Raw genomic sequence first — 27,885 nt, forward strand, 5'->3', positions numbered from 1 at the left:
GAGTATAGGCTATAGTAGATGACTACTGCAATAAACTGATGTTATTGATTATTATTTGGTCACCATCTTAAAATTAAATTTTATTTTGTTTTTTCTTAAACGTTCACACACTCTACGCATTATTCTATCTCAATTGTCAATATTTTGCGACTTGCGTCGTTTCTCAAATAGGCGGTTCATTACATAATAATGAAAAGTGTGTATATATATATTAGGTAGTATATTATTATTATTATTATGACGCCAACGAGACGCTGCTGTCGTCGGGGCGCTCAGCATGAAGTAATAATAATAATAATAGTAATAGTAATAACATTGTAGGGCGGCTCGGTTATTTTTAGGTCTCTCGCCGATTCTCGCTTACGTATATATATTGTGTTATACGAACGTCTCGCGATTGCCATATACTCTCCCGTGGAGAGGTCTCGTTCAGTCCGCCGCGTACACGCGCCGCCGTCGCGACAACAGCAACATTTAACGCGATTTCGAGAATTTAATCCAAAATCATTGTTTTCCATAGTACTTTACGGAGTGCGAGCACGCGCGTTTACCGCTGAGGCCCGAGTGTCCGAGTTCGCGTGAAGTATTGTACCGTTTTCGACGTTTCAACCTGTTGCTGTACGGTTCCCGTGCCCACGAATATAATATATTATTATAGTACATTAATACATTATAATATACCGACGATATTGTTTATAAGCACACCGGTGCCGCGCCATGCCCGCTTACCCCGTACAACACGTGCCGATCGTCAAGTCCAAGAGACCCGAAAACTCGGGGTTTTACAATGACTTCCGTCCGCCGTCTCTCTACTCCGTGTACGTTGATCGCTTATCATATTACTTACAACATTTGTGTGCACATTTTATTTGACGATATTGTCGTAGTGTATGTATATGCCAAGGCAATAGTTAAAAAATTATATATTTTTTTTTAAACGGTCAATTCTAAATTTTAATTTATCCAATTTTCACTCGTTAACCGCGTCTACTCCTGTATAACACTACTTGGCATTTTTCAGTTGAGTAGTTTGAAAGTTCAAACACCTGCAAACGTGTAAACAACGTTAAGAGGACGCCGTGTGTTGTTTTACTTGTTTTAGCATTAAAACATGGTGAAATATTGCGTTTGATAGAATCATATTGTTGTTATACCTTTAATATTAAGTATTTAAATAAATCGATTCAAAGCCTATAAAGGCAAAAACATTGTCTATGTTTGGTTGTCTGTTTTTTAACGAAATTTCATCTTTTAAACGGGTTATAACCACTTTTATATTCAGTCACGATTTTTCTCAGGGGAGGGGGCATACAACACATTTTAGACTTTTGCAGCGACTTTCATATTATAATTTACATCATTTGGAATACACGATTAACGACTTACACAGGCTCCCAGCCCTCTTATTAGCTCCTCTGCAGGCTACGCTACTTTTATTGTACTGTAAAATATTTTGTATAGGTTCTCACATCACTATAGGGTAAACAATTCGCCATTTTCACTCCACGCAATGGTTCCGAGTAAAGATACACATAGCTGGTGTAACTAGCTTAGAAATTTGCATATCATTAAAAATGTACGCGTTCAAATACGCAGATAACTTTTGCATTTTCAGACGATAGGTCACTGTAATCTCAAATACTGCAACTGATCATACAAAATTGGTTTTGCTAAACACGAATTTACTTCCTACGTCATAAAACTGATATTCGTAGTGTTCGTAAGACAAGCGCCGACGAGTTGCCTCGTTAAAATACCATTTATAGTAAAGTCATGTTGTTCAAAAATGCGCAGACATTCGTGCGATGTGCGATTTAAAATGTAATATTATGCGAACTACCGCCCAACTTGAAATATAATATATGTGATCTACCGTGTACTAAGTAACACGTCAAATTAACCGTTATGGTCAATTTTAAAATTAAAATTTTGCGAAAAATGCATAGGACGAATTGTCAAATGTTTAGTGGTAATTTAATTGAGACCGGGTACAAATCAATTCATAAATCCGATGATATTTTTATCCGCGATTTAATACAGGGTATTCGTAAAGTGTACGGTTAAATTAAAAAAAAAAAAATTATAATTGCAGTGCTATTTAAAAATTTTAAACTAATAATATTATCCTATACTTATTTTATTTTACAACATTTAAAAGAAATATATATTATTATACCACTTTATTTTATTAACATTTTAATAATTTATTGACAAGCGACTTAAAAATAATATTGTAGTATAGTTTATAGAATATAATATTACAATATGAGGCAGATCACAATTATCATGGTAGATGTTTGTCGTTTGGTAGATTGTGTACGTTGCATAAATGCCAATCATACATAAGTAGTGTCTAATAGAATGTATCCACAATTATCGAGATCTGTGGTCAAAAAAAATAAATTAAATAATATTATTTGTTTAACTTTGCTATATGTATGATCATTTTAAAATTAAAATAAACCAATAAATATTTCTTTATGTAATAATTTAAAAGACACTAACATGTAATTATTGTAACTCTATACAATATACTTAACAGTATGTAAAAAAAAGGAAGCACATTTTTAACACTATGGTTATAGTGTTATTAGGCCTGGTAGGCACTAATAGAAAAATAATTTTGTAAAATTAGTTAATAGGTTATGAATTGTTTTACATTTTTATTTTTTATAATTTAACCCAAAAGATGGAAGTTAACTAGTACATGACACATGTATGGTCTATTATAGGACTCCATTCATACACACCTGCTTTATAAGGCGTTTGATATAGGCAATTTTAATGGTAACTTAAGCAAAAATTTAAATGTCTAAATCCTAAGTAATTCTAAGTAACTTTCAAGGCGTGGTCTCAAGTCTTATTTGATTGGTTTGTGCTCTGAAGACTTCTTTTAATAAACTATTTTACTTGGAAAAGAATCGATAAAGCTACTGCAATTTATTATACATAAAAAATTAAATTGTCATCGCCACAAAAAGGAAACATTGACTATGTAATGTTATTTGATTTTATGGCTTTTAAAATGTAATAACGTTTTTAATTTTGTGATATCGTTGAAACAAAAATAACATAAAAAGTTCTCTTACTACTTGGTATATTACTAAGAATGGTTCCTGCCTGCGTCAGACGATTTTTAACAAATATCTTATGGGATTATGCCTGATATAGTCTGATTGATATAAAGTAAGAAGTTTTAAGTCATAAGATTTTTTGACTATTTGGGCTATCGTTCAAAATTATGCAATCTGTGACCTAACCTATCCGCACTGGACACTGATGATATTTATCACATATATTTAATAATTGATTTATAAAATAAGATCTGTGTAAGTGATCGAAACATGTATTCATTGTATTCTTTCAGTATTATAATAAATTAATATTAAATAACCTAACCTTGAATTTGTGTGGGGACATTTATCGTCCCTACAATAAGTATCGATTCCACCAACACAAGTATATTTTTTTAATTAGTGTATGTTAAAGTTAAAAATATTTAACTATGTTTGCCAACAATTTTGTAGGCATCTATCCCAAAAATTGAAAAATTAACGAATTAATTTTTTTTTATTACATGTCCTACTTAAGTTTATAAAAAGATTTGAAGCTGTATAAAAGATAATTAAAAAAAAAAATGATTCCAATTATTTCAATAATTACAATAATGAATTATTATAATATATATACATAATATATTAAGCTTTTATGTGACATCAGTTATTTATACCCATCCCCTCTCAAGAGCACTTAAATTGAATTACTTGGTAACTTATTTGGGCGCAACTGATTGATTTATATAAAAAATAAAAATACTCTATCTGTTTAATAAAAACATGATGGTTTGTGCATGCGATCGAACTATTTCATATTGTTATAGTTCAACTAATTAAAACTTATTTTTCAGTTTTAGTTTAATATTTATTATAATATTGTATTAATACTATATTAGATATAGTTTTAATGTTCATATTTTAATTCTAAAAAAAGTAATTGCATTTTTCAAAAAGAAGGTCACTACTATATAGAATACAGACCCTATGAGAAATGTTTTGAGTTAAACTTTATATCTATTAAGGCAGATACTAATATTATAACAGTTAATATTCATATAGATTAGAAACGTATGCACTTATATATTAAAAAAAATTGTAACTATATCACGTAATTATCGCAATATAATTTGAAACATGATCGAACAATTTCAGTAATTTATTATATTACTTATTAGTTATCATAAAACATTAAAAAAATTGTATTTACTTTTACAACTTATAATTATATACAAATATTGAATATTGATAAATATAATATTGTAGTATCTAGAAACTCAATAATATTAAACACACTTTTAAAGCTGTATTGTTCTATTGATTTTAAAAAATGTGTTTATATTATTTCAGTATCTACTGCAATATCTTTCCGATATTCAATATCCATTGCTAAATTTGTTAATCGGCTTTGAGTCATGTTAGCTCGGATATATGTGTTGAGAACATTTTAAAATTATAAATAATACCTATCACGATAAATACAATTTTTACAATAAAGAATTATACAATCTTAAAAGTATCTATGCAAATATTAACCGATATTTTTCTCTTTAGTGAATTAAACTGTTTTTTAATTTACGAATAGCATAATAAATTTGAATATAAATTTTCTTTTTCAAGTTTAATTAAACCCCCGAAAAATTGATAAGCTTACTGACAAATTGATCTAGACATTCTAGACAAATTGATAGATAATTATTTTGATAAATGTCAACTATTTGTACAAGATAAGTCCCACACTCCCAACGCTATGTGTAGGTACTGGCAAAATTTTTACAACAATGAGGTATAAGACTTATAACTATAAGGAACTCTTAAATATATAAAAAAAAAATAAAAACGTAGTTATATCAGTGGTCGGCAACCGGCGGCCCGCGCGTCTATTGTATACCGCCCGTTTTAAATTCTACGACAACGAAGTTTAATTGAGTATTAAAAATTTTTATTTTTGTCTGGCCCGCGAACTCTTATTAATTTATGAATGTGGCCCGGGAGTCCAAAAAGGTTGCCGACCACTGAGTTATAATATGTGCATTATGAAATACTTTTTAGGTTTTTTGTTTTTATTAATATTTAAAATGCTATAATTAATAATTCTAGTAATTTAGTTATATTAGTGAAATGCGTTCAAAAATATTTTAGGACATAATATTATGTTCATATTATATAGATAAATAGATACCAACACATTGTGTTGCATTGTGTAGTGTGTGCTTGGGTATACCTGAAGGCTGTTAGCAATTACCAAAACACAAAGCCATATGTACAAATAAAAAAATCACTAAACAAATTTACTCAATATAAGTGTTTAAGTATATTATTCAAAACTAAAATTAAATTCAATTAATTTAACTTACTAAAATAAGTGCGATCAAAAATTATTTTAATCTTCATCGAATAATTAAATTTTTAAATTGTTGTTCATTTAAGTTTCGTTGTTTATTTTTGTGATTTGAATGATAGAAAAAAAAACTGATTTGTATTTTAATATCTAATTACTTACACCCGAGTCTTAAACTCCTAAATATAATGTAATATATTTTATTAAATCATTGATTTTAAATTTAAATTATAATATTATAATTATTATCAAATGTATTACAGTGACTCGTTCAATATGACAATACCTAATGTACAGCAGAACCATACTGGCCCACCTTTTTAAATTTAAAGTCTGTCAATGGACGATCAGGTGTCACTCGGTAAATATTTCAAATTAAATAGAATTTCATACCGTAGGATAAAAAAAACTTGCAAAAATTGTTTATAATTTAAGGGTCTGAGGTGATTTTCTTGAAATGTTTGTTGTTTTAACAAAATTTAAATTCGACTGATATGTCTGTCTATTGTCTTTACCAGAAAACTAGACAATAAGAGTGTATTAATAATACTAAATAGCACTGTTAATCTACATTTTAAAGAATGAATGTTTAAAAGATAGTCTAATAATAATTAAAAAAAAATCTTATCGTAAAACGTGCAAAGTCTTTTGGCTCGGAGTCCAAAATGATTAAAATGCTTGTAAATTATTTTGATGACCTATTTTTTCAAAATATGGTAGCCCATCCGTCATTGTAATATTACATATTCTTTTTTGATAATATCATATCTCATTATTATAGTCATCAGTTTACTCGTTTAAAATATTAACCTGACATTGGCGTGTGTGTGTGGGGGGGGGGGGGGCATAAAGGCAAGTCTTTGTTTGTACGCGCATGAGTCTAATTATGTAATTTTTACCAAATAATGTTCTATAACACCATATAAAAGATAGGTACATAGGTTTATTATTGGATATAAATGATAGGAATTGGCATATTACATACAAATCGATAACCGCCATCCAAAGGATAATAATACGAATATTTTTATGCCGTCGCTGGTTTATATCAAAATGTGTAATTATGCGAATGAATTAAACGTTTAAGGCGTGTTTCAGATTGATTATTTTTGTAACGAAAAAAAAAAACAAAAAAATATTAGGTTCGGTTCGTTTCGCGTAAACATATTTTGGCAGACGGGTGACTGAAGTATTTTTAAGAGTTTTCGTCGCGTTTTGTTTATGCATGGAGATGAGTGAATTTATGTTCTAAATAATATGTACGTATGGATTGTTCATTTGCCAAAAGGAAATGTTAACCTATGTTTTAATAGTAGCACCCTTTCCCATGCCCACGAACGGAATGCTCCCTGAATTGTCGTGCAGCATTTTTGCCTGTTTTATCTGAAAAAAACACAACACGTTTGCGCATGTCAATTAAATATTTAAATCTTATTACAAATTCACTGTTTTGCTTTTCAATTAATCTAAGTAAAATTAAATATTATTGAATAACTATTTCGGAAGGACGACGTTTTTGTGGTATAATGTATAAATAAGTTATAAAAATCGTATAGTGCTTGTGTTTGTATTAAAATGAGTATTATTCTAATATTATTTTAAAATTTTAAATACGCTGTATAGACAAAACAGATTATTATAAATTTAAAACATTTAGAAGTCATTATTATTGTACCTAGGTATCTTGTGTAGACGTATAGTAGATGACGAGTGTACCTCTAATAGAGTTGGTTATACTATTAATTGATATTTTATAATACATCATTTGTGGTCCTACCATATTCATAATTAAATTTTTCTATTAGTACCTAATATGTTCGTTACGTCAGTTAAACACTAATTCATGCAAAATCTAATCGCAATATTACGCAATTAGGTTATTATTATTATTATTATTATTATTCAATTATTTAATTTAATATAGCTGGTTATTATTCACTTATAAATCAATATTGACGTACAGTAAAACTATGAGAATAGGTGCTTAGAATAAATAGGTTCAAATTAAAAGGTATAAATATTTTTTAATTTAATTGTGTATATGTAATAAATAATAATATAAATAATAAAAAAAAAATAACTAAAATCATTAATTTTTAGTTAGAATACTCAGAATTGAGACTTATGATGTCTTTATAAAAATATGTAAAAATATTTTTATAGTTTTCAGGTTGATAAAAGAAAAACTCATGAAGAACATTATTGTGTTCTATTTTTAAACTTTAGTTTTTGAAACTTAAAATTTACATTGAAATATTTTGTTAAAATTTATTTTTCAAACTCATTTTTTATTATGTATTTTCTATAGTTTTAAATATCTACAGAATAACTTACACGGGAATGGGATTTTGTATCACATTTTCAAGGTATGTATTTAATTAACATTTATAGAAAACCATTTTGATATGTCTATAAAATAACGTAAAAAGAGTCAAAATATTCAGAATATTATACCATGTATATAGAAAATGCTAATATAAACATTTAGTGAATATTACAAGTACTACGGTTATTTAAAGCCTGTGCTAAAGAAATATTAGAAATGCACATACTCACGCAACTAAAAAATTATTCCAGATGTTTTGTTCTCTATTATTTGTAGTGCCACATTTAAAATTTAACAACTACAAATAATACATATAATTAATAATATTTGTCCAGATTTTACTTGAATAGTTGTTCGAATATAAAGTTCAGTAATATAAACATAAACAATAGGGATAATATTTTATATTCAATTTAATATTTTTTTTTATAAGTAAATTGGATTATTGAACTTTCAAACATAAATTCTAATAAGGCAATAAAAATATAAATATTATAATTAAAAGTGTGATGTGATTCTGAAATTTAAGCGGTAATAATTGATTATGATAATATTGGTAAGAATTAAATACCTGCAGAACTTTGGTTACTGTGATTTATGACTTGACACTCAAATAATTCACGCTATCCATAACACACTAAATTTAACATTATCACCATTCATTAGTCATGCCTGAGCACCTGACTATAAATACAATTTAAAATATTTCAAACCATTGTTGTACAATGTACACCTTTAACAGCAGTCCACGCATTAATAAATAATGATAATAATATTATCAATGTTTATAACAAATAAAAAATATTTATCTGTTTTTATTATAATTCCTAATATTTTGAAAAACATATAAACCATCAAAATTAATCATAATTTTTAATTTTGAAGTACTGCAAATTTTGCGCGAGCCCTAAAAAAACTAATTGAGTTAAGTAATCACTTATGAATTACAAGAAAATAAGAAAATCAATTATAAGAAAAAAAATAAAACTCATCGTTGTAATATCAATACATTCATCTCATCATTCAGCATTTATAATTAAAAATAATTTCGAAATTTTGAAAATTTAAAATGTGTTACAATATTACACACAAAATATTATACATACTTTTTGTGATATTATTACATCTTTATCAGATGGGTTGCTCAGGGACACTGCAGTATGCCAGTATATATGCTGAATGTATATCATTTTGTTATTATTTTTTTTTTATCATTATCACCGATAGTTTAAAATTTTTTAACCAAAATATCAAACAATGTTTAATATTAATATTGACTCTGTATACGGAAATATATGAAATTAATTAATATAAGTGATAATTTTAATTTAAGTCATATACGAGTATATTATGACTTAAATTATATTGATATATTATGAGTCATAATATATCATTATCAATTAGTAATTACATTTCATTTTACATATTTATTAGATGACATTTGGACTTAATAAAATAAATAAAATATTATAGAATTATCAGTACAAATTAATACTCAAATTATTACATTAAAATATATCATGTCACAATAAAATATCCGATAGTAAAAATGTCACACATACAACGTACAGGTGCTTTGAGAGATGCCGCAATCTGTATCTCGATTACGAGCAAAGGTGGCATCTCACAACATCTATAAAAACCCATACGACACATAAAAATGCGCTCAGTCGCTCATGCAGTTTCAGCTTATATTTTCAAAATTCATGTTCTTTTTAAATTTAAGTTAATGCTTTTTATAATTTTTGAATATTAAAATATTATTTCAATATATTTTCTTTTATTTTTTTAATTGCTAAAAATCAACTAATTCAATATCCAAGAACATAATTCCGGAGTGCAAATTCTACAGAAAAGTAAGGACATAAGGTGACATATTATATGTATTCAACACGTATCACGCTTAGTTCTATGAAAATATTAAATATAAAGAAAAACTCTTGTACTCATCCCCGTACTAAGGTATTAAGATATCATAATATCAATTAATAATATTTAAGTAATTAGCTAACGATATCAAATCAAACATAATATATTAATATCCATTTATGCAAATAGAATAATAATCTCAAATTATAACTATTAATGTCTTATTCTTAAATTAACTCATCATTCACCATTCACCATTATGGCATTATTCAACTTATTATTTTATTTTTAACTCATTACAAATGCTGTAATGTCTGTAATTCATATTAATATATTATATACATTTTATTCATATGAAAAATAAACAATGTATTATTATTTACGAATTAGGTGTATATTTTATTATCTACTATTTTATAAAAAATTATCCTGTAGGCGCCTAAAATTGGCTAATTGGTAGGTGTGTAATCAGTGTGGTATATATATAAAACAAAAAACTGAATGTTAAAAATGATATAAATATAACTATGGTCTATGCTACTATGCAATACCTCGAATTAAAAGAGCTGATATTTTAGCCGTTCATTTTTAATGTACCTATGTGACATAGCGTAATATATACGCATATAACTTCAATAGGATTATCAAAGATTTTTCAAGTATATTGAGTAAAGGGCAATGTTTGTATTAGAAAAATAATCAAACGCGTTTGATTCTAAAAAGTTTTTCTAAAGAAATGTTTGGCTTACATGAGTCAGGAATGTCCACAGAGCACCCGTCTCAAAAAAAAAAAAAAAAGAAATCTGAAATACGCACTACATCAAACAAATACGTAAAAAACAATAGAATTCCAAAATCTTGTATTAGCGGGCAGGAGGGATAATATATTATTGAATATCGAAATTATAATGTAAAAAGAATAATATACCAAATCGAATAACGAATTAAATTAGCATACTTACCCGAACGCGATCTGATATCTATATAATAAGATTCAATATTTATAATTTATAAATAAATGTTTCAGTTTGTACCCCTCGCCAAATTCTTTCGGTATGTTCAAACCGCACGGGTTATACAAACCTCTGGATAGACTAATGAGATACGAAGGAACCGGAGATGGTGTACCTAGATACCACCCAAGTTTATCTATTTTCAAGGTAAGCTATGTGTTATGTGTATTTTCAAAATGTTCATATTGTAAAGATAATAAAATATTTTACTTGGGTAGGAAAGTAACCACATATTATTATCACATATGGCTTAATAAAGTGTTAAAAATATCATATTGATAATAGCCAATAGGTCATGTACAGCTCAAAACATACATTTTTACCTATGCCTCGAAAATTAACTGTGAATAAAATAAAAATATTTTGCTTAAAATTTAACGTATACATTTCATAACAAATATATCATAATTACACAATTATTTAGGTTTAGTTATAAGTTACTTATAAAATTATATTTTAATGGTATATTAATATTAATAAACAATTTTAAACTTCTACGAAATTATATCATTTGATTATAATGATTTAAATATATTTTTTTAATTCGATCATTTAGATTTAATTTTTTTAACATTTAAGTGATGATGATATGTGATTCGTGATTAAAAGTGACAGACTATAATCATTATTTGCGATTAACTTTTCATATATAAAATTGAATAATATAATAGTTATAAATTATATATTATAGATTTCATTTAAATTCATTTTATAACATTTGAATTGTTTAAAAAAAATAATATATTACATTTAAAACTTTAATATTTAAATTAAAAAAAATATGTGATCATTTATTATTCTAACAGTAAATATTAATTTTTGCTATCTGGATCTAGTGTAGATACTGCAGTTTGAACATTTTTTCTTACTCCAATAGCCTGCACAATTAGATACTAATAAAATACTGCTGGGAAACGATTATATTTTATCCGAATTTATTACACGGGCCCTGTATTATTGTCTTTAAAGTCGATGATTTTATTCTAGGAATAATTTTCGAGTATGTGTGTGCTATAAATTTACATGATATATATTTTGTGTGATTATTTCAAATTTTCAAACAGTAGACGCATTCTCACACAATATTTATGAATTTATAATTAAAAAATATCACGTAACGTCGTTCTATTATTTACGTTTTAAATTCGAGAATTACCTGTCAAGTATATTAGTGGAATATATAAAGTATAGATTTGACTGCCTAATATGTGTGCTTTGGTAGAGTAAACAAGATTTTTAACAGCATTTTAATTATTATGTAGATGTATAGTACTAAACATATTTATTAATTTGAAATCGATATTAATATTCAATATCGATATTTTCTATTAAATAATTGACAATAATATTGGGTTAGGTATTAAAAATATTTTATTGGGCTAGGGAAAAATAAATGTTTCTAGATTCATGAAGTGTTAAGTACTAAGTATTTTATCATATGATTGGAAATATACGGACACGGAACTGCAAATAAAAGGAAAAATTCAGAAAATAAATTTGTTGTATATTAGGATGACATGTGCATGTATCTCGTCATTGCGAATTTAGGTTACTGTAATGGTGTGTTAAATGTGTTTCAATTCAATGATAAATTATTGCATACGAAAAACGATTCTGAACGGACATTGTCTGTCAGCCTTTATTTCTAAGGATAATTTATTATAGTATTTTTATATTGCTATTTTTTAAATTTTTTTTCTATAAATAAAGTAGGGTATATGTTCAACTAATTTATCCAAATACAGTCATAATATACTATAATTTTATTTTGCCGTTATTACAATTATAGGCTAATACCGATACATCGCAAAACTAAAGTATGAATAGGTTCGTAATATAAATAACTCAAAATTAATTTAAATATTTAAAAAATTTCATATACGCGTAGTATTAGCAATTTTTTGAACAAGTTTAAAAAGGATTAAATGTAAAGAATCGTTGGTTACACTTACACATTAAAAACACACACATTACATTTTGAATACTTTATTATTTGAAGACTGTCGACCACCTTGTCGCACATTTGAATACACACAGCAGTGTGACTGTCACATTAATAATAATAGCGGAACATAACCTTATCATAAACATTATATGCAGACATGCAGTTACGAAAAGTTTCAAGGTTTTACGAATAATATGTTTTAATCTACAACTAAATAATAAAAATTGTTTGAGAAGAAAATACATTGTTATTTTCTATTAAAATACGAATGTCCTCAACATTAGAATTTCAATCACTCGAAATGTAAATTAATTTAAGAAAACATTTTTTTTTTAAATTTCCATTAAAAAAAAAGCTTTTGAGGAATTTTATTAATTTTTACACTGAACGTTTTCGTGATTGGAGTAAGAACATTTTATAAGGAGTCTTTTCTTATATTTTCAAGGATTTTTCCTCAAACACAAAAAAAAATTTTGAAATATTTATTATGTGTAGAAAATGCTAATAAAAATGTCATGTCATTTACTTTTGTGCAGGTTTTGTATTCTTTAAAAATCATGTATCATATGATACATAAAATAAGTTAGGTATTTATTATTTTATGATCAAAATTATTTGATAGGTCGAAATAAAGTAAAAAAAGAAATACTCCAATAATTAGCTACAAGATATAATACGAAATAGATAATACATTTTATAAAAATTTAAAAAACGATATAATTTTATTCTTTATAAAAAAAAAGTAATAAATAACACTGCGGTTTTGTTCCATATGGAGTGGAGTTAGAATTTTCCACTATAGTTTCTTAGCAGATGTTAGAATGTTTTTTTTATATTATGCTGAACAACCTTTTTTACATCAACGGATGTCACTGAAACAGATCGGCTACAATATATTTAGTGAAAACATATCATTTATTTCCTTTGAGAACTTGGTATATATTTTAAAATTATTATATATCTACTTTTACTAGGTACCTACCAATTACTTATATTTTTCCGGAGCCTATAATTACTTGATTTTTTCGTATGAATAGTAGTAGTAGTGTATATAATATATATTAAGGCTGCATTACAATGTTCAATTTATATCCTTCAATCAAAATATACTATTTTGTATAATAATTACCTATTACAATTGAAAATAAACTAATAACAGACATATATGTAAACATAACATTTCGGTCTCGGTATAGATCTATTATAATTAGGGTCATAAATTTAACGATTTCGCTAAATTACATGAATTTCATTCTGCATTAAAAATAAATGTTATTAAAATTTGATTCAAGGCATAATCATTCAAATTAAGAAATTTCATTTTACAAAATAATATGTTAGCACAATGTTGGCATTAGTATAAATAAGTGGTAGATATAAAATATAAATATATACATATAAAAACTATTTTTTTAAATATTTTTATTGAATATTTGGACGGGAGAAAATATGGAAATTATTAACAATTATCATATAAATAATTTATCAACAAAAAATAATCTAGACTGATTTTTCATACATTCATTTGAACAATATATATTTTTTTGATGCCAAACTATTTCTTTTTTTTCATACTATATCATGACGTGTAATTTAATAATTTACTATGTAATACCCTAACCTATAGTACCGATAGGCTATATTTCAAACCATAAACACAATTTGAACGAATTAAATCTATAAATTTGATTTGGCGTAATTTCGCCTTGTCGCGCATTTTTTCCTATTTTATTAGCGCGCAAGTGTAGTCATCATGATGGACGCGCATTTTTTTTCGCAGCCCTGCGAATAACACGAGAACTGCTCGTCGCAGACGTCAACAACGACGACGGCCGTCGACTCGCGCATGCACTATAAAAAACGCTGTGACCGCCGCCGTTGCAGCTCGTTCAGCCGGCGCGACAACGACGACGCGCAACGGTACGAAAACCCAACCGGTTCGGAATGCTCCGGCGAATACGATGTAAGAAACGATGATGGAAACGTTTCGGTCTCCGCCGATTCGAATATCGTTCGCGACGGTCGCGCGACGGCGGGTGGGGGACGCGGCCGTCGACCCGGCGCGAACAACAACACTGCACGCCTAGAGCGCCTACGCCGAAACGCGTTCGGACCGCTTCGCCAGTCAGTCGCCACCGGTTGCACGGCATTCGGCTACGGGTTTCCACGTCGTCCGCGCAAATCACCGCAATCGCTCCGGCGTTTTCGCGCCGTCGTCGCCGTCGTTCGATTTTTTTCCGCGCAAATCTCGCACGTTACACTGCACCCCCCCGACAACCCGGGGCTCTGTTCGCCATCGATTCCGCCGGCCCCGATGGAGGGGTTCAAGGACCAAGTGATGAACCTGTTGAACGGCAGCGAGGCCCTGTCCGGCGAAAAGATAATGTCGGTCATCAGCGAACTGCAGCCCGTCCTGCCGTCGCTCAAACATCTGAAAGTGGTGAGTGCCGTCGTCGTCCAGGACCGCGTTACCTACGCGTGTACCTATATCGTTTACGCGTTGTTCCGACGACCTGTTGCTCTGGATCGAGTAATGGTATTTCGTGTTATCGATATTGTCTATCGTCAACATTGCGGTTTAAATAGTTAATAGATAGTTGACGGACGTGCACGGTCGGTACTAGGAAGTACGAGACCCTAGGGGCGTTTGCTGCAGTCTTTTTCTAAAAATAGTATCATCTGTTGTTAAACTTCTCTCTCTCACTCTCTCTCTCTCTCTCTCTCTCTCTCTCCCGCTATTAATGGGTAGGTCGTATGCTATATTTTCCCGACAATTTTGCCTCCCCCCCTACAACAGACCACACCGACTCACTGCTTTAAGTCAATTTATGTATTGATCTATTACTGAGTATAAAATTGTTGCCGTGATGTGATTTCGTAATACTGACTTATTATAGTTATAATAATACTTAATACCGTATCGATATTTTCCGAGTAAACAATGAGTGATTAGTTTAATGAATAATCAGTAAAGCAATAATAATAATAACGGCGGTAATTACAATATTGCCGGTTTGGGTGGTCGATCATTTGGGATTGTCATAGGTGTAATAATTTTATCAACGTATCGAATTCATTTGACGGCGGTTTTGTAGATGGAATTTATGACGTCTTCCTGGTTGCCAATAGATTTTCTTATTGCGCAGTTTTTTTGCCATGTGGGGAATCGTCTGGAGAAAGAAGTTTACCGTCGTTTGTGCAAAAGGTTAGGTTAGGTTATCTGCCACCGTCTGCCGAGTTCCAAATAGTCCATAGTTGATTAATAGCTTAATCCGTGCAGCTGGGCCGCACGTTTCGCACCGCTTTGTGGTGAAGCTGTGGGTCTGCTTCGCTGGAAAAGGGGAGACGTGCATTTGGGGCTCTCGTCTCGTCAAATAGAACCATACGGAGAAAATGAAATATTGAAAGATTATGGTCATTTGCACCGATTTCCCTTTCATTTTTAATTGTGTGTACATTATAACTCATTAGTGAAGTGTATTATAGATAAAGACCTTTAGGAATACACGATTTTTTACATTTTTTAAATGGTAAAATACTTTAAGTCACTTGTGATTTAACAGACAATTAGTACACCAATTAATATGTTTATTAATATGTTTATACAAAATTAATATGTTTAGGACGTTAAGGTTTATTTAAAATCAATGCGAAATGCGAATGACCATAACTCGTTTAACTCATTTCAAATTTATTTGTATGTTTATAGAAAAGGTTTTATCTTATTAAATCGTGTCCGACCGTAATAAGCGAAATAACTGTAAGTACTTCTCGGATCCCATAAAAATTAAAAGTACAAAACTATGTTTCCAAGTACATATTATAGTTACTGTAATGTTCTCTAACGGACATACCTAAAATATGTGTCGTGTTTTCGTTCGTGCGCGACAACGATCGCAAAAACGATAAAACGTGTTTCTACAACGCGAATACGACAATGTATTATCTAATATATATATATATACATTTCAACTATTCATTGGCTATACGGCATTACTTCGTATTTTTAAAATCATAACAAAAAGAACAATTATTATTTTAGGGGCCTATTCGTCGGGTTTGGCGTACACCCCACACGATTTTTGCTGTGATGGAGGGGAATGGGTTTAACGCGCGGCATTTGAATGATTTTTTTTTACGCATTTCGACGAACACGGGGAGACCGGGATCTTGCAATACTAGTATTTGTTTTATAAATCTCGGTGGATAAATCTTTCGGGCCAATTATACGAAAAACACGACAAGAGCTGCGGATTTTTATATTTTTCGATTCTAACACTCGTAAAATCCGTCATAAAAGATCGTAAATTTATTAAAACGATAAAATATGTAGGCCAAGCCAATTGATCTCTACTATACAACAGTTATAATTATAGCAGTTAAGTATCGAGATTGTTTTATAATGTTTTAAGCTGCGGCGGCGGCAGCTCTAATTATAAGGAATGACTATGGCCCGGACGGCGATAACGGTACATCATCGATAACGACTGTCTGCGACGTTGATAGAAGTGCAGGCAGTGTGAATTAGAACTAAAGTCTACATTTTTTTTTAAACAACATTTTTTGAAAGATCTCACCGTCGGTTCAGTCACCGACCTTTTCGATTTTATTTTCGAAATCGGCGCCAATTGTTTGATGCCGATTTAACCGATTTGGGTAGGTACCTACATACAAAACTAATATGTAATAAATATGGTATATTAGTCATTCTCTTTTAGTCCTGTCTGGATTATGTTTTAACCGTTATTTGTTTAAGGTATGTAGACATAATAGTCTGACATATTATTTTATTTACCACTGTCTCGAAACACATAAACGCAGACATATCAGCTCAATATTGTTATATATCTGACGATCGACTATAGGACTGGTGCCGATTGAAAGACTATCTCACCTGTAGGTGTCAGATTTAAAGTGCCACCATTTATTACTCTTCTATGGTACTACTTATCACGACAAAATAAATTTTTTCTTTAGCTATTTTTCGAACGGTTGCTACTATTTTTATTCGCTTTCCACTATTATTAAAAAAAACTGTGTTGAAATAGATATTAAAAAACTGGCTTCAAATGAAATAGTCCGTTTTTCAGTCAATCAGAGTAATTAGTCTTACTTAATGTTTATTCACCGGACGAGTGTGTACTAAATTGATTACTATGTAAGTAATTTACAAATAAAACATTTCAAACTGTAAATATTAAATTCATTAAGTTATAACACGAGAAATACAAAAAATATGATTGTGCGTCAGGAAGTATTTTAGGTATACTACTGTACGCCTGTACATGTATTTTATATAATTTATACTGAAACATAATGCATTGAACCGGGCGCTGTGGCCTTTCTAAGATATCAGCATATCGCTGCGATGAGTGGTATAAGTGAAAACATTAATCAATTGTATCGCTACAATATAATTTCCAACGTCTAGAGCGTTTAAAAAAAGTTATATATATATATTAAAAAACAACTAAGCTTTTATTTTATTGTACCATTAAAATGTGTCCACACAGGACAACTACCTCCTTTTACCCCTCCACTTAATAGTAAACATTGCTTACAGTGAACTAATATTATATATCAATGTTTAGTATTATTTTGTAATATTATACATTTATGCTGTCTCAAATACATCATCCATTTGTTGAAACTTGAAAGTATAAGATTACGCAAGTCGTAAATATTAAATGGCAATAATCCGTGTATGTACGGTAGTTTGGTGGGAGGGTGAGATGAACACGTTTTAAAACGCCAAATGGATCTCCTCATCATATTCGAGGAGTCACGTAAACCAAAGCCCGCGAGCGGTTTTACCGCAATAAAAAATTACAGCTTCAACTGTTTTGATAAAAAAAAAAATAAATAAATGGCTTATTGGTTAGGTACGTTTTTTTTAAATGATGTTCTTATTCATCTAACCATAGAATCTATTAAATAATTTATTATGCTTATAATAATTTATTGTAATTAATATTCTCCCCTTTTGCATTTCGATCAATAATAAATGAAATAATTATGCCGAATTGTAAAAAAGAAAATCGATTAATTTCAATTAAAATTATTTAGTGATGAACTAATCAATAATCATAGATAATTAAATAATGTTTAAGGAACTATATTAGCTTACTATTGAATATTGATACATTAAATGGTTAGGTAGGAATTGTTCATGCAACTCGGAATTATAATAATCTGTATCGATTTTTCTTGTATCACAGTGGAATAATTATTGTTTGATACAACATATAGGTATATTAGTAAATAGAACGTCAATTTTTTCAGTTTTTAGCATAAAAACTTGAACAATTCAAGTCTATAAAAGAGTACACATTTTTTAAATTTCTGCTGCACAAAAATTTTAGTTCTTCGAGTTATTGATTTTTTTCAATGTACGTATGTTTATATTGTGAAACATAACATTTCTAAAATATAAAGACGCCATTAAAATTAATGAATCTGCTGCATCATTTTTTTTAAACGAAACTATTCAACCAAAATATACAGCTGTTACCATGACCATATTAAAAAGTTACAATTTTACCGAATTTTCTACCCACCTGTTTTTAATTATAAAACCCACTATTCACGATAAATCGTAAGTAAGTAGGTAGGTTGGTTCTAAATGTGAAATTCATGAAAATATAATATGCACTAATTATCAAATTTAAACTTGTATATTGAATGCCTCTTTAATATATTTTCAATTAATATTCAAAATATATTTGAACAGCTTGACAGTAATGATTACTGCAGATGAGCGATATCTATATCGCCTATATAGACTTCGAAAATCTGTGTAGGTATATAAATACATACCTACATAGAGTTATAGACTATAGCCTATAGGATATACATTGTATTCAAATTATTCTTAATTTAAGTAGATTAATTACATTAGCAATATTTTATTTGGCATTATCGTTATCTACCGTAGTTCGTAAATCGTGTTTTTCATTAACTAATTGGCTAGATTGCACGCTATAACATGCCGCGTTATTGTAACGTTATGCAATACGGTAGGTATAAAAACGCTAGTGTATAAAATAATAAAATGTAAGTATAAATAAATTGTACAAACACATTTGGTACAATGAGGTAGGTACCTATATTCCGTTATATTATGACTCTTCAGACTAGGAATGTGTTATTCTGAATGAATAATAAAATATTTTGTATAATGTATATTATTATGGTAATTGATAACTAATAACTATATGGGTGTGGATCGTGAGTGAATAATATAAATAATTTTATAAAGATAAGTGTATATTATGCTATTTTATAGATACCAGTCTTATCAAATATATTATTTTACATTTGTGACTTGTATTATTAGTAGACCTATCTAATAGAATATTAATATTCTTAGATATTCTATATATATACTTTGAAGCGAGTTTTGAAGTAAATTTTGAAGATTGTTAATAGACCAAAAAATTATTTTCGATTTTCATTTTTCAAGTAGAGTTAGGAAAGATATATCTTAAGCCGCCGAACACTAGTATAAATATTAGCAACCGTAAAGTTTTCACATACTTGTATTTTAAGCTTCGCACAGAATTGATTTCCAAATCGAGATAATTGCTTTTGAATTTAATATAATAATATTAATACATACCATAATATAACGAAACTATATAGTTGGTGAAGTAATACGAATTGCCCAACACACCGGAACTTGTACTCATCCGTCTTCATTAAAAAACAATATATTAAATGTTTACTAATAATCTGTATAAAATGAATATTAATTAGGTATATCAAAACGTGAATATTCATTGATCATTGATAATGCGTATCAGTTTTTACAATTGTTTTTTTTTTTTAGTTTTTTGTTATGCGAGGTAGATATATATTGGCTATATTCATATTTTCTCAACTATTTTTTAGTATTTATTACTATTTTATTAGTTTTAAAAATGTATTTACTTTTTATTATTTCATATATAATATTGATACTTATCCATTTGAGTACTATTTAGCGATAGTGTTTTGATTTTTATTCTAACACTTAATTGATGGTGTCTAATAATATTAATATATATAAATTATTGTTTGTAGATAATAATAATAGTACCATAGACCATGTATCGTTTATAATGCATAAATTTATGTACATTAATGTAGTATTTATACTCTTTTTAAATTTGTTTTTATATTTTAATACAAAAATTCGAGGACCAACTGGTTTTGTCAAGTTGTTTATTCAAGTTTTCTACTCCATAAATAGGTATTTAATATATTTTAATATTTGTTTGTAGGTTTATAATTAATTAAGTGTTTTAATTTAATTTAATTTTAGATTTAGGTTTTATATTTTCATTCGAAACTAAAATAAAATGTATAAAATCATGAGGAATATTTTAGTTCATAAAATAAAATCTGATTTTATCATAATTAAAATGTATTATTAAAGCCTGGAATTACGGAATGCGCTAAAAACGTATAAGATGCGCATACATTTATGCACTAATTATCATTAAAATATATTATACTATAAATTTTTGTATAAATTCAAATTTTGTTTAAAAAAAATGTTTAAATTTAATTAGCTAAAGAATTTATTTAAATATCTTATATTTAAATTAACTTAGCAACTATAGCATAGAACTGAATATGTTGACTTTGTTTTATTTGGTGACGAACGTATTGATTGAAATATTGTCTGTAAAATCAGACCTATATTGACCATTTAAACAAAAATGTATTATAAAATATTTTTATTTTTTAAATTGTTTTATGTAAGTTACATTTTTTTACTTAAGTGAGCGGGTTTTTTTAAATGCTTATTCAGAAGAAAAGTTGTCTAGTTTACGTTGGTTTTGTTTATATATTTTTGCTCTCGTTATTTAATAAATATTTTGATTTATATTTAATTTACTTTAAAATTGATATGTTTTTATTAACACTGAATGAAGACAAATTTAATATTTTATTTTTCATTATCTAAATCTCCGTTATAAGTTTGTTTAGAAAAAATAATTTAGTTAGTTTTTTATTTATTTGCAGAATAGCTTTTAGATGTTTATTGTTTAGACATCAGATTGTCAATTTTTGAAAATTGAAACTTTCTACTGGCACGAAACAAAAGTTCAATTGATTGTTTTTCAAATCGACCTGAAATAAAGTTTGTTATACTTACGTGTTTGCCGCTTGGCATATATTTATTTTTTTAAATACTCAAAATGGAGAAATTAACTATGGTTACCTATTTATTGAAGTTCCAATTATAACGAATAATAATGATATTTCAATATAACGTTTCATGCCGTATAATACCTAATCAATACAATTACAATGAATAAGAATCAAATAGCTTAATATCATGGACAATTTTTTTTATGTAATTGATTAAATTTTAAATTATGCATCTATCTAAATTTATCGAGTATAACCTAATACCTATACGCCATATTATTATTATCATCCAAAGACTATACTGGCAGGCACTATATTTCAATATGTATATTGAAACAGTAAAAAATATAAACGAAAACAATGTACCTATTCTTCGATTGGCTACAGTTTACAACCATCGGCCAAAACATACAAGTTTATTTTTTTAACTAAAATAAAAAATTTTAAAATCATACGTTCGTATCGTAAATACGAATAGGTGATGACCTTATAACGGGTTTGTTTTTCTATAATTTGCACTATACTATTATATACACATGGTCATAAAATAAGGAAATGCGATGAGCGGATTCGCTATGTGTTACATTGTTAGTACAGCAGTGTATAATATCATACAATAATGTACCGACAATAATATAGCGATGAACCGATATCCTCGTAAATAAATTATAGACTATACGTATTAATCGCGTAAGAAATTTACATTTTAGTGATTAGAATTTTTTAACACTCATTGTTACTATTATGTATTGGTGTTTAGATTCTGCGGGCTACGCACGTATGGATTATTAATACGGCCATGAAATCTGAACGATTATACGCATATTATATTATTGATGCGCCTTGCAGTGTGTATATTTATTTTATGATGGTATACGGCATACGTCATCGAAGACAAAAAAAATGTATAGCATGGCAACAGTTTTTAGTTCTTGGGTAGGTCATCGCATAGGATGCGTCATCACTGTCCCGGGAGCGGGAGTGTGATTATTACATTTTTATAATATTATCATAATTTACATTTTAAAAACAGACTATTGTACTGTATATAAGGGTGATTTGTTGATCTTCGAGTGATCGAAATGTAAACAAATATTAATAATATAGTATATAAGAATAATCTTTACATAGGTAAACTATACTCTACTATTAATGAATGACTTTGGTAATAATATTGTCACATTATACTGACTCACACGAATAACTGGTTTATAATATCATATATAATATTACTATGGTCAATACAAATACGCTTATGTCGACTCAGATTATAATTTTATATTTTAAGGATTATATTAACTCTATAATATGTGACACTCATGTTTTCCTGTATGCTACAACTATTCGTCATTAGAAAATTAACGAGTTCAAACATAATATATGTTAAATTGAAATTAAAATATTATATATATTGACAAATTGGTACCTATATGGTAAAAAAAACATTTGATTTTGAAGTTGCGCGTAAACTAATTTCCGCTCTGAAAACCGTTTTTGTAGAAACGTTTTCGTTGTGGCTGAAAAAATGTACACATAGTGTATAGCAAATAGCAATTAACGCAGTATAAGTCCAACGGCAAAATTCAGAATAAAAACTAGTTTTTATAGTCTATATCCTAAAAATTCAAAAATGTTTGTTTGAAAATTGATCGCCTAAAATTATTTTCTAGCATGTGATCAATATAGCTAGTGTGTGGGTTTACATAATATGCATATACAATAATATTATTGTAAACTGTAAACTATAAATTATATAAAATTATGATGCTTGATTGAAAATAGTTTTTTAAAATTACTGTAGATAATTTCGGAGTAACTATTTGACTACGTAAAATATAATCGTAACTAGTAGGTATACACAACTTATTGTTACTAATAGATATAGGTATCATAAATATAATTTAATTACATAAAATACAATTTTAAGTATTAATTTAATTGTTAAAAACTGAAAAAAGTTTACTGCAGGTAGGTACATATTTATATAATTTATATTTAAAATATTACAATTCGACAAAGTTATATTTGGTAGTAGCAAACACTAAAAGTCTGACAACGTTATGTAATCGTTGTTTAGGCTTATAATGTATAGGCTTATGTTTTAAATGTCAATTTAAAATTGTAATTATGTGTTCTTAAACTGTATCAATATTCACAAAAATAATCTTATTTTCAAATAACCATTGTCACTCAAAATCACAAAATAAATGAACAAATGTTTTTAACTAATTAACCTTGTCAAACATGTTGATTTTCAATATTCTAATAATAGTAAAAATGTATTATAAATTATAATAAGCATAGTAAAAACGCAGAGAGTCGAGGTGTTTTAACAGTTAGTTTCGGGTATTTGTTGTTTCGCTTCGTTTACCTCGCGTGAGATGTTGTTTTTACTATTATAAATTTGAAAGCGCGACCATCGAAATACTTGAAATCAGAACATATTTAATTATTTTGAACATTGAGCTAAGCTGTTTATTTAGTTTTTCAAATTTAGAGTGTTAAGGTTGATAAATTCTGTGCCTTAAAATGCGCATTCTCGAACCGATTTCTTATAAGTTACTTCTTCAATTCTAAATAATAAATAATTACTAGCTTCAGATCACCTCGGTTTAGATTATTTAAGTAGTATTAGACATTAGAGTTAGGGTTTCTAATATGTATTTTGTATTATGACGAACGGCTGGTTTGTGTTTCGTTTACCCCAAAACCATAACGTATACAGTGTGCATTTAGTAAACAATATTAATCGTGTCCGCTGTTCTTGTAATGTACGTATGTTTATTATAATATCGATGACCGAAAATAAATATTAACTGAAAGTAATGAGAAAATATTATCTTAATAAACAAAATGTACACTATACATAATATTATGTACGACCATTGAACCTTAAATTTCGAGACATATTTTTGTCGAGTGTATTGTATTAAAATTTTTACCATCCACCTACCATATGCATTAGGTATTCAGGTCAGCTTTCTCTTTCTCAGTCGAAAATGAAGTCCACGTAGCGGTATAATATGAGGCTTCAAATAGATAATAGACGGAAAACATTTTCTATTATTCGTGAATTTCGATCCATAAACCTCGTATATTGTTTTCTCGACGGTGCATAATATATCTATACGTGTTTATTATATGTTAAGTTTAAAAGAAGTTTACCCACACGGTTTATTATGTTTTAATATTCTTGTATGTCTTGTATTTTTATATAGTCTTTCTCATTTCTTTACCCTATTTCAGCGATAAAAAAATATTTGTAATTTTGCAATTATTTATCTATGTATAAAGTTGTAAGATAAATAATGAAAATAACTTAATAATATCACCGATGACACAACGAAGACTGTATTTTTAAAAAAAATTTTATAGACACGTGATTATATAAATACTGAATAAATAAAATACTTTAAGTATCTTTTAAAGAGGTTTACTTTTTTAAATTGTAACTGTTCTAGTTTTTTGTAGTTTTAACAATTGTTTAGTTTAGATTTCAATATAATAATAGATATTTTTATATAATATATGTAATCTTACGTTATTCTTAAGAGATCATAGGCCATAGCAATTTTAAATTGAACAGATAAGTATTTAAGTATTTAACTTGTTTAAAACCATTTAAATTTAAAAGTTTAAACTACAGTGAAAGTATTATAATATTTAATTACCCTTTTAGATAATGTGATAAAGTTCAGTTAAACAGGATTAATCATATTATATTATATTATTTCCGCTTTCTACTATTAATAATAAAAAAAATGGAATATTTTGAAATTGATTTTTTTTTTATGAGTAATTTTATACTTGGTTAGAAAAAATACATACATACATAAATATATATATATATATATATATTATGGGAAATAAACTCCTCTCTAATACTTTTTAAATACGATGATTTATCATTACTTTCAAATAACCTATTACCTATACAGTATACACACCATAGACCAATAACCCGACTGTGTTACGCGTTAAGGTTAGTGAAGCGAGACGAGTACTCTGCAATAACAGATAAGGATTTTAAAATATTACAATAGTTTTACAGGGAATTGACTAAAAAATCATAAGTACCTAATTTAAACTGTTTGAATTTTCAAATATGTTTCGTTCAGAATAGATTTTTTCAATATTAAAGTTGGCTTAACATTATAATAAAAGATAATGTTGAGAGTTGAACTTCGTTGAAAATATATTATCCGTTAAAAACGAGGTTAAAATATATTATATTACTGAAAAAAATCCAATTCTTATACTACATTTTTTTCGTGTACCTATAATATAGTTATTCATAATAGTGATAAGTTTGTAATCTCATTTGATTTTAGTATCAGTTAATATTTTATAGTTCATTTGTGAATAGTTAATTACAATTTTAAATTATTCTAAAATATATCAAATTTTATTTATCTCTTTATACGATAATAAATAATATGTATCTATATAGGTAAACATAAAAAACGGAAACGAGTAACTTATATAGATAAATACAAACCGGTTCAAGATGAATAATACTGTGATAAAGAGAGATAACTAGAAAAGAGTGCAATGTGCATAAATGTAGAAAAAACAATAAGATATAATATATATCATATATGTAAATAGGTGAAAAATATAATATTATTCAGCGTTTTTTTTCTATAGGCGATTGTTATTTAAACACATTCACCATTCACATACACATTACCTACGCGTTAAGTATAGTATTATTATTAATAGTAGTACCTAAGTTACATTATATAAATACGTATAATGCATCTGAATAGTCTTCTAACTACTAATCGCTTAGTTCTGTACAGTTACAAAATTTAATTTCTATTTATATATTTATTTAATATTATTATTACTTTATATGCGTAACGTTTTTGCAGAGTGGTGTGTACAGGAAAAATAAGGATTAATAATTGATGGTTCATTTTACTGATGACGTAATTGTTATTTAAAATGTTGAAAATTGTTGAGTTTGAGTCAATTTTATACATTAAAAAAGGTATAATAATTGATGTCTGAATCATCGGATATATGAATATTTTATAGTAATTTATATGAGCTAATGGTAGGTATTTAAGTAAACTACACGTCTATTAGTAAAAATTGACATTTATATATTTATGTCTTACTTATTTGTATTTAATTGCATATGAGTTATTTGTAATAAAAATGTAAGTAATGAATTTAAATTGTTTTATCATGTAAATTGAAAATATAAATATTTTCGAAATATTTATAAATACACCAATGTATAATTAAAAAGTCGTATAAATAAAATAGTTTAAATGTACATGGCTTGCAAACAAAATGAAATTCATTCTTCACACATCCTATATTAGACATTAAAAATGTTTTAATTCTTTTAACTTTGTTGTTTTTAATTGTGTAAATTAAATTGCATTAAATTTTTCGTATAAATTGTTCATTTGTTTATTGGGTGCTTTACAAAATTAATCTTTTGCACTATTTTGCCCGACTTTAATTTTGCTGTTAGTTTATGAATAATATTAAATAACCATATAGAACGGAATTATTTATTAATGCGATTTGCTTAAAGTGTAATCAAAATACAATATTACGTTCATTGACGAAGACCACAGTGCTTTATTAAACAGGCACTCTTTATGCGTTCGAAATATCTCCGGTACATATTCAGATTAAAATTAATATCAATTATATGTACATCCCTGTAATTAAATAATATGAACTTCAAGATTTCTTTATCGTTTTAAACTTTTGAAGCAATACAATAAATATTAGGCATTGAGAATATTTCCATGATGCAGATATCTAAATATAAAATTACATGATTAATATGATATTATAAAAATAACGCCAATTTATGCCAAATTAAATAAATTGTAGCCTAAGAAAAAAAACAAACTGTGAACATGAAGCACCGCATGATTTAAAACATCTTATTTAGATTTATAATTTGTATCTTTTTATATACTTATATATTAACTATACATATAATAGACTAATATTTAATCTTAAAATCGAAACATTTCTATATTTGTCGACAATTCAATTGCATAATACAAACATTTGATATATTGCGTAGGCACGTTTTGAAATAACTGTTACCTATTTTTCAGTCGTCGTGACCACCGTGTAGCAAATATAGGTGTATCGTATTATATTCGTGCAGTACCCATGTTAAGTTAAAATATGTGTTATGTCGACAGCCATGTATAGCGACCGAT

At 27.7% G+C, this 27,885-nt stretch overlaps 1 protein-coding gene across 3 annotated transcripts in view; it reads left to right on the plus strand.

The window, feature by feature from the left end:
- The first annotated feature begins 426 nt into the window (after positions 1-426).
- The window catches only part of LOC132924530 (calpain-A), a 45,990-nt gene continuing 18,531 nt past the window's right edge, over positions 427-27,885 (plus strand). The window contains exons 1-2 of one of the 3 annotated variants that reach the window (XM_060988896.1): positions 427-818; positions 10,617-10,749. In XM_060988896.1, coding sequence (XP_060844879.1) covers positions 718-818; positions 10,617-10,749 — 234 coding nt within the window. In that variant the 5' untranslated portion in view covers positions 427-717. Of the gene's footprint in view, positions 819-10,616; positions 10,750-14,657; positions 14,988-27,885 lie in introns of those variants that run through there. The other 2 variants (XM_060988895.1, XM_060988894.1) reach the window with 2 other exon arrangements.

This window comes from Rhopalosiphum padi, chromosome 3, assembly GCF_020882245.1.
Source record: "Rhopalosiphum padi isolate XX-2018 chromosome 3, ASM2088224v1, whole genome shotgun sequence".
Taxonomy (NCBI): domain Eukaryota; kingdom Metazoa; phylum Arthropoda; class Insecta; order Hemiptera; family Aphididae; genus Rhopalosiphum; species Rhopalosiphum padi.